The sequence below is a fragment of the Furipterus horrens genome, unplaced genomic scaffold (genome assembly GCF_987537825.1).
Source record: "Furipterus horrens unplaced genomic scaffold, mFurHor1.1.pri manual_scaffold_5, whole genome shotgun sequence".
In the NCBI taxonomy this organism is placed as follows: Eukaryota; Metazoa; Chordata; class Mammalia; order Chiroptera; family Furipteridae; genus Furipterus; species Furipterus horrens.
The window spans coordinates 43,354-57,976 of NW_028327175.1; the positions used below are offsets into that span (position 1 = coordinate 43,354).

The 14,623-nt window shown below is 51.6% G+C and overlaps 1 protein-coding gene and 1 long non-coding RNA gene across 3 annotated transcripts in view; one reads left to right on the top strand and one right to left on the bottom strand.

Moving 5' to 3' along the window:
- The window catches only part of LOC150008081 (uncharacterized), a 597,743-nt gene that overhangs the window by 1,136 nt on the left and 581,984 nt on the right, over positions 1–14,623 (bottom strand). The window contains exon 3 of one of the 2 annotated variants that reach the window (XR_016511090.1): positions 518–618. This is a non-coding gene — a long non-coding RNA (uncharacterized LOC150008081). Of the gene's footprint in view, positions 1–509; positions 619–14,623 lie in introns of both variants that reach the window. The other variant, XR_016511089.1, reaches the window with a different exon arrangement.
- Positions 4,602–14,621, top strand: LOC150008082 (histone-lysine N-methyltransferase PRDM9-like). Its single transcript, XM_090279595.1, has 11 exons — positions 4,602–4,670; positions 4,911–5,034; positions 5,261–5,368; positions 6,383–6,429; positions 7,763–7,919; positions 8,549–8,650; positions 8,841–9,112; positions 9,706–9,773; positions 10,908–11,101; positions 12,967–13,459; positions 13,631–14,621. The coding sequence occupies exons 1-11, from the start codon at positions 4,602–4,604 to the stop codon at positions 14,619–14,621; spliced, it is 2,625 nt and encodes an 874-aa protein (XP_090135721.1).

Below are 14,623 nucleotides of genomic sequence, written 5' to 3' on the forward strand. Positions count from 1 at the left end.
CTGCACCCCCACCTTTGCTGCAACACGATCCACACTAGCTAGATGCCGAGGGCATGGGCTGTGTGTGAGCAATGGACACATTAGAACGTGAGCTGTCTCTGCGTGTGTGATGGACACTGTGCAGCCGCAAATAAGGACAGAATCATGCCGCTTGCAGCAGTGTGGAGGGACCGTGAGGGAGTTGTGCTGAGATAAGCTGGAGGAAGACATGTAGGCTTGATCGAACTTACATGTGGAAGCTGAGAACACAGCCTCATAGGGACAGAGAAAGGAATAGTGGCTGTGGGGCCAGGGGAGGGGAGGGCAGAGGTCTGTCCCAGGTACAAACTGCCACTTACTGATGAGTGACTGCTGCATGGTGACAACACCATGTACATACTGGAAGGTCACTGTAACAGTAGATATTAAATGCTGTCACCACAGAAAACCGGTAACTGGGAGGTGAAGGACGCGGGATCTTTCCTGCACGTTCGACTATCAGATTGTCACATCGCACATCTTAAACTTACAGTGTTACCTGCCAATCGGTCTCAATACGGTCTCTCCTAGGAAAGGAGAGGTAGGAGGGTCAGGGTCAGGGAAGATGTGAAGTGGAAATGAGGTCCACAGGCCACGAGTCTGGAAAAAGCAAGAAATGGATGCTCTCTGGAGCCTCGGAGGGAAGCACCCTGTGGAGAAAGTGGCGTTGACTCGGGAGACCCGGCCCACCCTCCTAGGCCAGAGCCACAGGTGATCGGTTTCTGTTGCTTGAGTAACCTGATTTAGGCTGATTTCTTACAGAAGCCACAGAAACTGATACCCATACCAACTAATTCACTCACATGAACCCCACAGGGGAAAGCCAGTTAAATTCCCCATGGTGGAAAGAGTGGGACAGAATTTAAATAATATGGCTGCAGAAACTGAACAGTCATGCCCTGGAGAGCGATAGAGGGGTGGCACCCTCTGTCCACCCAGAAAAAAAGGAGCAGGGGCCCAAGCTGCTTCTGTGGCACACACCACCATGCAGCCGAACCGGTCTGGATGTCGAGACCCGCACCAAATTGGCCGCTGTCCTGGATCTCCGGTGCCCCTTGCTCTCTGGAATACGCTTTGTGCCCAGTAAAGCATATGTGTCACATGCAAATTGGCAGGGCCCACGATTCAGGAGCAATGGGATCAGAGGCGCATTGCAGGAAATCCATTAACAGGGTATTATTCTTGTTCACAGAGGAAAATAAGGACAGAGTTGCAAAAAATCTGATGGTTTTAGAAGACGAACGGCAAATACAATTACGAAATGCACAAGCAACATCTCCCAAGACTGAAGACGTTTCAGAAACAAAGGCATTCCAGTGGCCCATAAGCCCATGAAAGGAGGCTGCTGTCAAGAGTCACTAAGGAAACACAGATTCCTAGGTCACAGGTGCCATGATAAGGCCAAGCGCTGCTGACAGACAGGAAAGGGGTTAGGAACAAGAGCCTCCTGTGGTTGGGAGTGGTGGCCACATGCACTGTCTGACACAGAGTAACACCCATGTGTTTATTGAACAATGGTCTCAAATACAGCCAAATAAAGAAAACTAAAGCAACTTGTTTGGCTTAGTCTACGGTGGGGTCGTGGCTCGACTGGACTTCTTTTACAACTAAACCGAAATGAGCAAAAATGAAGAGCTTCACGCTACCAGCACCCCAGGAACTTCCTGGGTTGAAGCAGGAAGAGACACTAAACAGAAGGGAGGTGAAGCTCTGCAGTAAGGGCCAGGTGGGTGAGGTTCCAGCCATTCAGACCCAAGGCCCTAAGTCGCTGCCCAGTGGAGGACAGCTGCCTTCCTTCCCCAGGCACCTCGGCTGTGTGCCTGGGGGGTGGGGAGGTGAAACATCTGTCCCAGGGTTGGGTGGCCTCAGAAGGACAAAGACCTAGGCATGTCACCTACTTCCCAACAGGAGGCACAGACATCACACGTGTGCAAATCTCGGTGGTGACTGCAGAGTCAGGATGCTGCTGAAACAGATCTGCTCTCCTCCCAGCCCACCTTGATGCAAACGCGGGGTGTGGGACCAGCCGGTCGGGAGGGGTCGTTTTGAAGAAAAGTTCATTGGAGAAAAGAATAATTCTGGGTGATGGTGGTTTCTCACTGGCTGAGTGCCTGGGGAGTCAGTTTTTCGGTACATCGCCGTGTTGGGTCCCGTGACTGCCACTTTTTCCTGCCGTTGACCTCAGGTGGTGCGACCTGAGAAGACCCCAGTGACCAGACCCGCCGACTCCACTGTACTGACGTTTCCCTTTACGCAATTTCACAGTAGTAATTACAGTTAGTTGGCTTATTTGCAATCCACGCGAATCAACTTATATTTCTGTGCTCAGAACCAGGCAAGGGCCAGAGACCCTCTGCTCACGTTATCCCTTGAAAGCCGGTAGCAGCTAAACTGACCCTGATCTGTGGACCCCGGCCTTAGATCCATAAAGTGGATGCCTTGTTTTTTATGCAAAATACTTGTAGGTTGTTTCGGGTTTTCGGTTGCTTTGTTTTCAGTTTGCTTCTATCTTGTCTTCCCGTTTCTGAAGACTCTGTAGACCTGCGTTGCTTCCCCGTGCTTTTTCCAGGATGCTTACCGCTACGTGTGTTGTGTGCGAATCTCTGACCCCTCTGCAACTTATTTTGTGCCTACAAACCAGGTGGTCCGAATTCACTGATTTGCCGTTTCCCTGGAGAGCCATGCAGCCTTGCCTGAGTCCTCACTGGGTTATGCGGGTCCTGCCGAAGGTGGGTTTGACAACCAAGAGCACAGAAGGGCCTAGACGAAAGTGATGCTGGAAATTAAGACTTCTGATTTGAGGTATGTTTACATACCTCTCGGTCCAGGTGTTTAATGATCCGAGCAGTGAGCTGGACTCGCTGGTGACAACAGTCTCTGACTGCTCAGGCCTCAGGATCTTAAAGACATCCTGTGACTTAGAATCTTGCTGAGTACTCCATCTTCCCTGATGTTGATAAGGAAAGCAAACAAAACTAAGTACAAATGGTGTTTAACCTTGATTGCTTTCTGTTAGTGTTTAAGGAACAGTGCATCTGTTCCTTAGCCTTAAAGGAGTAAGTGATTGGATTTCTGTTTTCCTGTCTATGAATGCTATATAGACTTGTTTGTCAGGAAGCATTCTTTTCAGTTAACCTTTTAAGCTTCCTCTGTTGTAAGTTTCAAGTACATTGTAATCATTCCTGGACCCTCCCTGTTAATGAGCATATCTGCAAAATCCAATAAAAGGAAGGTGCTTGCACTGCTCAGGGCTGATGGTCTGAGCCAGCCACAGTCCTCTGAGCGTATTGGCCATTCATCCTGCTTGCTGGAATTATCTAATCGCCCCCGACCATATTCTACAGTTCACGAAAGTTGGGGTTCCCCACTACAGCCTGGTGGAACGAGGCCGCTTTGTCACCAGGCGGCAAGAAGGCCACGCACACGCTAAACAGCTGCCGGGCTCCGGGCCCCAGCTCCTGTGGGGCGGGTCCATCCGCAACCTCTGGTACACCCCGCACCACAGAAACCGGAAACCGCCGCGCTGCGGTCCTCGATGAAGGCCGCATGACAGACACTGAGCAGCCAATCCCCGGGGAGTGGGGCGGGTCTTCCGCCGACGGTCACGCTCCACCCCCCCCTGCCCCGCCCTTTCATCTTCTCACCACCCATTGGCGGGCAGGGCGCTGCGATCTCGGCACTGATTGGCCGCTCGCGCCCACGCCACTATATTACCTGGAACCTCGCTGTCGGGGCCTCAGACCTGCTGAGGGCGGGAAGCGCGCTGCAACTCGGAAACCACAGCCAGGGTGGGCGGCGCGGCAGGGGGTCCGGGAGACTGACAGGAGGACGGGGGACCTTGCCGTGCGAAACCCTTAGCCCGAGACCTTCCAAGTCCAGCCTAAGAGCCCAGGTGCTCTCACCTGACAGGCTCCAAATCCCTTCAGCCTCCAGGGGCCCACGACGGGCAACGCGGAGGGCCCCAAGTCTCGCCCAAACAATCCCTCAAGGCTTATACCCCAAAACGCCCTGAGAACCCCAGCTCCCCTCGGCTCGGGGCAGCCTGATACAGCTGGCCCGGAAAGACCGAATGGCCCCAAACCCTGACACCCTGAATGCCGTCGGCCGGGGAACGCAATGTTGGGGAACCGAAAGGCCGCAATGGCTGACCAGACTCTCCTCAGCCTCAGCGGTCTCGGAGCCTCTCCCCCCGGGCGCTGGAAATGCCCTCGGCCTGAGACGCCCCCGAGCTTATCCTGAGGGACCGCGAGGCCCGGCGCCTCAGACACTCCCGTCCGCTGCAGACCGCGCCTGCGTCACGCGCGGGTTTCCCCAGAACCTGTCGCCGTCGGGGCCGCCGCGCGCGGGCGCTCGGGAGCCGGCGCTTCTGCTGAGGCGGCCGCGCGGGTCGGGGGTTCGCGGGCGCAGTGCACCCCCCGCGGGCGCATCGCCGTGACCGCCCGGCCTGCGCCCCACCCATCCCCTCGTCCCCTTGGGTCCCCACGTCTTCCCTGTCCGGACGCCCCGCCAACGGCGGGAAAGGCGTTCAGCCCGCTCGGCACCTTCTCCTTCCACAGGCGCCTGGGCCTCGGGGCTGGGAGACCATGAACCCCGACGCCGGGCCGCGGGGGTGCCCTGAGGGAGAAGCGGGGAGAACCGGGCGCAAGCCAAAGGTGAGCTCCGGCGTCGGCGGGGGGCGGGGCCCCAGAGCTCCGCGGCCGCTGGCCTGGGGAGGCCCCGCCTACGCCCGTGCGGACCCCGCGGTGCCGGGCGCTGTCAGGGCGCAGTCTCGGCGCCCCGGGCACGGCCGGGAGGGACCCGGCGCGCCCCCTGCACCCAGGGCGGGGGTAGAGGGGAGGCCGGCTGCCGTTCTCGGTCGCCGCGACGAGCCCTGAGCGATCCCGTTTCCGCAGGCCGGAGACGCCTTCAGGGACATTTCCGTCTACTTCTCCCGGGAAGACTGGGCGGCGATGGGGGACTGGGAGAAGCGCCGCTACCGGAACGTGAAGAGCAACTACGAAGTGCTCGTCGGCCTCGGTAACGTCCAGGCAGACGCCGACGGGGGCGGACTGCGCACACGCGCGCACACACACGCACACACACACACACACACACACACACACACGCACCCCGGGCCGGGGACCGCTGGCGCCTCGTTCCGGACCCCCCCCTCCCCGCCCCGCGGGAGCGGGTCGCACTGGCTCTGCGGTGCTTGGTCCCCCTCGGGCTGCTGCTTTCACCCGGACATCTTGCTCCTCCCCAGGTCTCCGAGCGCCGCGGCCAGCCTTCATGTGCCACCGCAGGCGCACCGCCGGGCCCCGGGCGCAGGACAGCGAGGATTCCGACGAGGAGTGGACCCCCCGGCAGCCAGGTGAGCGCCGGGGCCGCGGCTGCGTCTCAGGAGCTGACGAGCGTCAGCGGCCAGCGGGGCGCAGAACGGCGCTTTGTGCGGCCGGCGCGTTCGTGGGAACTCTCCGAATGTGGGGTTGATTACATGTATGTGTACATGCGTGAGTAAGCGGGGACTGCATAAAGATGTAAAAGCGGATAAGAAACGACCGATTCAGAAGAGTGGCCATCACAAGAGAGGAGGCAGGTCGGCCGGGTGGGCAGGGCCGTGAGACCCCAGTGCCGACGGCCCGCGCGGGGCACACGCGGGAAGATTCCTGATCCCCGCGATGAAGGGAGTTGGGTCCTGGGCCGGGGTAGGGAGCAGCTCAGCTTTGCATCGGCCTCTGGTGTCGGCCACCGACTCGCCCTGTCTAGTTTCCTTGAGCCCATCGTGGGCAGGGAGGGTCTGCTTTCAGGGGTCTGAGCTTGAAACAGCTGAAGGCAACATGTTACCTTTGCCTTGATGGAAAGTCCGTTTCTGAGGTCAACAGACCTGAGGCTCCGTCCCCGGACTGGTCGCTGCTGACCAGAATCTGATGATTGAGGGAGCGGGTGGACGGCCAGAGTGTGAAACGTGGAGCATCAGACAGGAAGGAGGCGAGGCGGCCGTGGGGCCCTTAGGCTGTCGGGGTGAAGACAACAGAAAGGGGAACGGGTCGTGTTGTGTAAATGGAGTTCCTGCACAGTTACATGGCCTTTCTTTTATTTCTGCCATGAAGGGCCAGTTTACTTTTTAATAAATATAATAGCTAATTTGTAAAGGTAGCATTAAGCACAGATGACACTTTGTCTAGTTTTTTACAACTTCTTAAGAATATTAGTTGGTGCCCCCCTGTAGCAACACGGGCCTTAACGATAGCTCAGAAAACATTCCCAGCAGTCCTTGGATTGCCCTTGGACTGCTCTCTGGTTCCAAATTCTGTGCACCTAATGAGCATCTCCAGATTTTGGAAACATTTGCCAACCAAAGCACTGATTTCTCCTCATCTTTTAGTCAAACGTTCGGTGGCCTTCAGAGGGGGACACAGTAAACACCCAAAGGTGAGTATTTCCCAGATCCTGTTGACAAGAAACTCTTTCCCATGGATACAATGCAGGTAAGAGTAGGAAAATGCAGTTTCAGAGATTTAGAAATGCTTCATTAGATGCCTGAATTCACGGTATCGGCAGTGGTGCAATCTGACCCACAGCTCCTACTCCACACCTCTTACACTGAAACTTTCCCAGTGGTACCAAGTTTACACTCTCTTAGCCATATACTGTTACATCATACGTCCAACTAATGGTTTCCAACGCACTCCTTTTCTTCTGCGCTGAAGTGAAAGGTGCGCTGAGACCCTCTGACGGAGGGAAGCATACTGATGTATAGGCGGTTTGCACAGCAGATGGTCCCAGGTGAAGGAGGATATAGGTTCCCTGGAACCAGAGCACCCCCTGTCCCCCAACCATGAGGAGCTTCAGGTTGGATAATTGTAAAACAACAAGTAATACAATGGCTTAAGGACATCACACAGGTTACTCATTATTTGACAGACACTTGTCCCCTTGAACTGACTTCAAATGCCCATCTGTGTAGGAAGAAGTAACAGCTTCTTCCTCTGAGCACTAACCTGGCCACTCTCATCCTGTTCAGACTCATGGGCTCAGCCTGCCTACCTCTGCACTGAGAGGAGGCCGGTCCATACCTGATTCTTCTCAGGAGTCCCAGGGACCCTGAGAGCCCCTGAACTTTTGCTGAATGAATGATTTCACAATTACAAATTAAACTACCACGAATCCGCAAACGCTGAAGATAATTTCTGTTAGATTTAAATATGGAGATAGCTGAGGGGTAAGTTGATAGGAGGACCATGATTTCACATTCAGACTCTGTTACACAGCTCACACAACACTTTGGTGAACGTTGTTGTATTTCATCTTTGCCATGACGTTAACAATGAGTGTGTTATAGATCCAGAAGATGAAGAGAACTAGCTAGTGGTACAACCTTATTCAAACAAAATTGGTGGGAACGGGAACCAGCTAATCTAATTAATTACAGATGTACTTCCCAAAATATAGCAATTTGAAAATTTGAGCATCATTTTCACTAGTGTCTAGACATGTTTCTGCCAACTATTTTTTTACTCTCTTCCCAATGCCCCTTACTCTCACTATCATAGAGAAACCTGAAATAAAAGAGCCTAAGGCATCGGTTTCGTCTTGAATTCAGTATCCATACAGGCCCTTTCTTCTCCCTCTGATATCCACACTCCTCCGGTATTTCCAGGGGCTGTTGAAGTGTTACTTAGATTCATACATGTGGAAATATATCAAAGCCCTTAAAATTAAATAAATGCATCTTATCTTTTAATATGTGACTCTCACATTGAAGGCAATCTCCAGACCACCATTAAGCAATGAATCTAGTTTGAAGGAATTGTCCACAATGGCTACTTTGCTGACTGCGAGTGGCTCAGAGCATGCCCAGAAACCCGTGGCCCCTCCTGGACAAGCAAGGACCTCTGGAGAGCGCTCTAGACGAAAATTGGGTAAGATAGAATCACTTGGACACTACAGCTCCTCTAAGTCCTCTGGAATGGATGATAAGTATGGCCTAGGTGTGTGGGGCAAACTTGGGATAGTCCTGGGTTTAAGCTGGACAAAGCTGACACTGAAGTCAGCACTGGAGCTTTGGGCTGATCTTATAAGTTCTCTTAGCTCCTGAATGCTGATGTGTAAAGTCAAGATAAGGACACATCATTCATATATTGTTTGAAAGCATTACATTAAATTTAAAACTATTGACATGTGTGAGTTGTCCAATAAACCCACCTGTGATAATAGCGACCCGACCGTACATCCTTGTTGTCGTATGCTCAGACCTTTGCTTAATGCTGACACGTAATGTGCCCTCAATAAATATTTTATAACCGAGTGAAGGTTAGGAAGTTACACCTGGTCATGGGACGATCTAGAAACTGACATTGAATCCTCCATCTCTAGTCAGTGTGGACTCTTAGTCTCTCTGAACCAGTAGTGAATGGAGGGAAATACCAGAGTACGTAGAAAGGATGGGTGATGCTTTCAGGGGAGGAGATTGTGTGCTTTCTGACAAAACAGAGACTGACACTCCAGACCCCACCAACCTAGCTCGCCTGCTCTTCTTTCTCAAACTCAGACCCCAAGAGAAAGGAGGTTGACGTGAAGATGTACAGCCTACGAGAAAGAAAGGGCCATGTGTACCGAGAGGTCAGCGAGCACCAGGATGATGACTTCCTCTGTAAGTGACCTTCACAAAGGGGCACGTTTTGTCTTGCTACATAATTTCATCTAGCCACTTGGTCCCCAAATCATTCCCTTCCTCCAGTGACCAGGAGAGCAGGATGGAGCCTCAGTGAGGTGAGGGCCTGCGCTCCCTTTGAAGCTCTCCGTATTCAGAAACCCCTAACCCCTGTTCCTCTTGCCTCCAGATTGTGAGAAGTGTCAGAAGTTCTTCACTGACAGCTGTGATGTGCACGGGTCCCCTACGTTTGTAAAAGATCATGCAGTGGACAAGGGGCATCCCGACCGCTCAGCCCTCACTCTGCCCCCTGGGCTGAGAATTGCAACATCAGGCATCCCTGAGGCTGGGCTTGGAGTGTGGAACGAGGCTTCTGATCTACCTGTGGGTCTGCACTTTGGCCCTTATGAGGGTCGCGTCACAGACGATGAAGAGGCTGCCAATGGCGGATACTCCTGGCTGGTGAGAGAAGTGTTTACCTCTTACCCTGCCCTCTGGCTTCCAACATCCTTCCTGAGGCCTGGTGGGACCTCACCTTCTACATGCTAGACATGGATGGGGATAAATAATATGGTTAGCTCTGTGTACTGAATGGGCTTTGCATGAACGGGAAGCTCCTCCTGTTTAAGGATCAGAAGGTACCCCTGGCTGTTGTGACTCAGTGGACTGAGTGCCGGCCTGCGAACCAAAGTGTCGCCGGTTTGATTCCCAGTCAACACGTGAGGGGTAACCACACGTGGATGTTTCTCTCCTTCTCTTTCTCCCTCCCTTCCCCTCTCTCTAAAAATAAATAAATTCTTTAAAAACAAAAGGACCAGAGGGTAACTGGGAGCAAAGTGGTACACACACAAGGCACTGGCTCCTCCCTTATAGGCTCCTGCTCTGATGGGACAGACTCATATGTGTACATGATGAGTAAGAAAAATATCCTGTGGTCGCAATTGGCGGTTGAATCCCCGTGTGATCTGAAAGAGCTTCGATGACAGTATAGTGAAATAATTCTTCTGTTACCTCCCCACCAAAAAAAGCCTTTAACTTCTTCTCCTGAAACGCAGATCACCAAAGGCAGAAACTGCTATGAGTATGTGGATGGGAAGGACGAATCCTGGGCCAACTGGATGAGGTACGGTCGATCAATTTCTGGGTGCCCGAGAGGACTCTTGTCTGCCACAGGCTTTCCCTGTCATCCTGCCCCCTTGGTGGCCTCCCTCAATCCTGTTTCTTTTGTTCTCCACATGGGATTCTTTCGTATCAGGAGACATTTAGGAAAAAAGGAGATAAAAATACAGTGTACATCCTCAAAATATAAAGATGTATGCTAGACAAACTTTGGGCAATGGGGAAAAGAAACCTTGAAGAGCCTAGATGTACTGGAATACTGGATTATACTTTACTTCATCTAACATTAATTAAGCACTTACTATGGTTCCAGTTTAGACCAAGTTATTTATTACTTAAAGAGATCACACAACCCGTGTCCTTATGAAGGACTTACTGCAGACAGACATTAAATCATTGCTTTTAGAAGTATATGAGTACACTTTTCCTAACTTTACAGAAGTGCACAGTGCCAGGATAGGCTAAACCAAGGACAGCCCAGCAAAGCAGCCCAGCATCACCTCTAACTAGAGCTGCATTCTCAGGCCTGCAGATGAGTGGTCATGAGCCCCTTGCACGAGTGGCTCTTTTTTTTTTTTTTAATCAGGGAAAAGAGAATGTGAATCAACTATCATTGCTCTGTTATCTTGCTGAGACAGAGAGGCCTCCAGGTTTCTATGGGAACCTTGGGGGAGACAAGTTAATTTTACCCTAAGAAAAGTATGCAATGATTGGAGAAAGACCTCTCAAGAGAAGATAGACTTGGGATGAGTATTGAATGATGTGAGATAATCTAGAAGCAGAGTCTAGATCAAGCACCAGGTTCTCTGGTGTGAAACAGAACTCGACTTAGTGTTTAGAGAAGCTAGAGGGAGCTGCGTTTCATGGCCAATAGGGGTAGATCTTAAGTCTGGAACTGGGCTTTGGGAAATGGTCTTAGGCAAGATGAGCCCCGTGAGCAGGACTTGGAGACAGATATTCATATGACATCTGACAGAGGCTCAGATGTTGAACAGAAGGCTCCCCGGGAGCACTGGGGGGAGTGGGTGACATCAAAGCCCGAGGGTCTTAAGCATCAGTGAGGAGCTGGACGTGGATGTGACAGGTAGCGGGAACTCACTGATGTGTTTTTCTTTCCCTTCCTCTCCCTCAATCCCAGGTATGTGAACTGTGCCCGGGATGATGAAGAACAGAACCTGGTGGCCTTTCAGTATCACAGGCAGATTTTCTACCGAACCTGCCGGGTCGTCAGGCCAGGCTGTGAACTGCTGGTCTGGTACGGGGATGAGTACGGCCAGGAGCTGGGCATCAAGTGGGGCAGCAAGTGGAAGACAGAGCTTGCGGCCAGGAGAGGTGGGCACCGCTGTTCTCCTTCAAGACAGAAGTAAAAGAGAGAACTCTCGTAGAAATGTTCACAGTCCAACTCCACTCTAAAGTCAGTACAATTTCAAGTCAGATGCTTCAGAAACCAAGGAGTCATTTCATATGCATTTGACTCCTAGGAACAATTTTTATTTTCTTTCTGTTCCTATTTTTAAAATGCTTCATGCACTAAATACACAACAGCATATAGTGCTGAAAGGCTTAGAGGCCAAAAAACCCAAGTTTTAAAGAAGATTTTAATTATTTTTAGAGAGAAGGGAAGGGGAGAGAGAGAGAGAGAGAGAGAGAGAGAGAGAGAGAGAGAGAGAGAGAGAGAGAGAGAGAGAGAGAGAGAGAGAGAGAGAGAGAGAGAGAGAAACATCAATGTGTGAGAAAAACGTCTCTCATTGACTCTTGTACGCACCCTGACCTGACTGGGGACTAAACACTCAACCCATCCATGAGCCCTGACCAGCGATCAAACCCGTGACCTTTAAATTTGTGGGACAACACCCAACCAACTGAACCACCATGGACAGAGCAAAAAAAAGTTTTTAAACACTAACCAACTCTCTCACCAAGGCAGATTTTTCTAACCTTTTTATAGCGGTTTCTTCTTACTTTCCTCTGTATTTCTAGATGAAATGTGCATGTTAATATGCACTTATTCATTATTTCAGGTAGTTGTCCTGTGAGTTCTTACTCTGTGCCACACAGAGTTCTGGGAACTGGAGATACCGATTAGCATAAAGATGAGAATCGCTGCTCTTGAGCAGCTGACGGGCGAAGGAGGGAAACTCAGGGACGGATGCTTGCATGTGCACAATATCACACAACAATTAGTACTTTAGGGAAAAGGAATCCACAACCAAGTACCTGGGGATCACTGCGAACGGAGGGTGCAGTGTGGCTGGTGCTCAGGGAGGGTCCTTTCCATGGAGAACACTTAGAACAATACCTGTGGGCAAAGGGTCCCAGGTAGAGGGGCAGCTAGTGCAGAGAAGGAGAGGGGGGGTTTGAGCTGTCTGAGGGACACTCGGTCTCGACCTCAACATGGAGGGTAACAATGCAAATCAGATACAGGTCCAGCAGCTGGAAACACAGGGTCCATGATCCAAGCTGAGCCACTTGGATGTTCCTTGGCAAGATGGGACAACTGTGCTGTTTTCAGCTGCAGCGTGAGCATGAGAGAGTGATGGCCGGAAAGCCCTGCAGAGGCCAGGGCGTGACTCTGTTCTAAAATTAGGCTTTGTTAAATTTTGGAAAATCAACTTCAGTGGAATCCCACAGTGATGACTTCATTTACAAGTGAGAGAAGATGCGGATGGGCTGCAGGAGTATGGGAGTCGGGTGTGTTGGAACTGTGGTTGGATAACTATTTTAAAACAGGACTTCCTAGTGTATTTGAAATGGGCTAACACTGAATGAAATAAAGTGTGAATACTTGGTGTGAGGCTGAGGAAGGACATGTTTTTATTTTATAATTTCAGAGAACTGAGAGAAGCAATTGCTAGGTGGGGCCTGTGGTTTCTCTCTTTACTATGACTTACTTAGAAGATACACGTATATGGAAAAGGTCACTGCAGTTCCATCCACACGAGTGGAACAGCCTCTGACGCTACTTGAAAGTCCCTAGTCTGGCCTATGTGCAGGCACGACCCATGATACGGGCTTTCTGCTTTCTGAAAACATTGCAGTGCATACAAATAAAAAGAAAAATAGGAACAGTGTGGGGGACAGAGCTTGCGTTGTCAACACTATAAGAATGCTTGGCGAGACAGGTCTTCTCAGGAGACCAAGTGTGCAGCTGAGGCAGCCTTGTCCATGTCACTGCTGACCAAAACCTTCTCTTTCAGCAGAACCAAAGCCAGAGGTCCACCCATGTCCCTCCTGCTCTCTCGCCTTCTCCAGTGAGAAATTCCTCAGCCAACATGTGAAACGCAGTCACCCCTCTCAGATTCTCTCGGGAACATCTGCGAGAAAACACCTTCCGTCAGAGGACAGCTGCCCAGCGGAGCAGAGTCAGCAGCAGCAGCAGCAGCAGCAGCACCATGCCGTTACACACAGCTGGAAGGACACAGGGGAAGGTCAAGTGGCCAAAGAAAGGTCCAAACCTTTGCTTAAAAGGATCAGGCAGAGGAGGGTTTCAGGGGCCTTGTTGAAACCTCCCGATAAACAAATGGGAAGCTTGAGTGAGCATGAGGGGATGATGGAGGAAGAGCTCAGCACTGGCCAGAAGGTGAATCCAGAGGACACAGAGAAATTTTTCATGGGAGTAGGAGCGTCAAGAATTGTAACAATTAAATATGGAGAGTGTGGGCAAGGCTTCAATGACAGGTCACAGCTCAGCAGACACCAGAAGATACACTCAGGGGAGAAGCCCTATGTTTGCAGGGAGTGTGAGCAAGGCTTTGCACAGAAGTCAGTTCTCATCAGACACCAGAGGACACACTCAGGGGAGAAGCCCTATGTTTGCAGGGAGTGTGAGCGAGGCTTTGTACGGAAGTCACATCTCATCATACACCAGAGGACACACTCAGGGGAGAAGCCCTATGTTTGCAGGGAGTGTGAGCAAGGCTTTGCACATAAGTCAGCTCTCATCAGACACCAGAGGACACACTCAGGGGAGAAGCCCTATGTTTGCAGGGAGTGTGAGCGAGGCTTTGTACGGAAGTCACATCTCATCATACACCAGAGGACACACTCAGGGGAGAAGCCCTATGTTTGCAGGGAGTGTGAGCGAGGCTTTGCACAGAAGTCGGATCTCATCAGACACCAGAGGACACACTCAGGGGAGAAGCCCTATGTTTGCAGGGAGTGTGAGCGAGGCTTTGCACATAAGTCACATCTCATCAGACACCAGAAGACACACTCAGGGGAGAAGCCCTATGTTTGCAGGGAGTGTGAGCGAGGCTTTGCACGTAAGTCAGTTCTCATCTCACACCAGAGGACACACTCAGGGGAGAAGCCCTATGTTTGCAGGGAGTGTGAGCAAGGCTTTGCACATAAGTCACATCTCATCAGACACCAGAGGACACACTCAGGGGAGAAGCCCTATGTTTGCAGGGAGTGTGAGCGAGGCTTTGCACAGAAGTCGGATCTCATCAGACACCAGAGGACACACTCAGGGGAGAAGCCCTATGTTTGCAGGGAGTGTGAGCGAGGCTTTGCACATAAGTCACATCTCATCAGACACCAGAGGACACACTCAGGGGAGAAGCCCTATGTTTGCAGGGAGTGTGAGCGAGGCTTTGCACATAAGTCAGCTCTCATCAGACACCAGAGGACACACTCAGGGGAGAAGCCCTATGTTTGCAGGGAGTGTGAGCGAGGCTTTGCACAGAAGTCGGATCTCATCTCACACCAGAGGACACACTCAGGGGAGAAGCCCTATGTTTGCAGGGAGTGTGAGCGAGGCTTTGCACGTAAGTCAGCTCTCATCTCACACCAGAGGACACACTCAGGGGAGAAGCCCTATGTTTGCAGCGAGGGTAAGGCATTAGCACCTTGATA

Coding starts and splice junctions, on each gene's coding strand:
- LOC150008082 (XM_090279595.1), top strand. CDS start 4,602: ATGAACCCCGACGCCGGGCCGCGGGGGTGCCCTGAGGGAGAAGCGGGG. Junction 9,113..9,705: donor ATGGCGGATACTCCTGGCTG/GTGAGAGAAGTG, acceptor CCTGAAACGCAG/ATCACCAAAGGCAGAAACTG. Junction 11,102..12,966: donor AGAGCTTGCGGCCAGGAGAG/GTGGGCACCGCT, acceptor CTTCTCTTTCAG/CAGAACCAAAGCCAGAGGTC.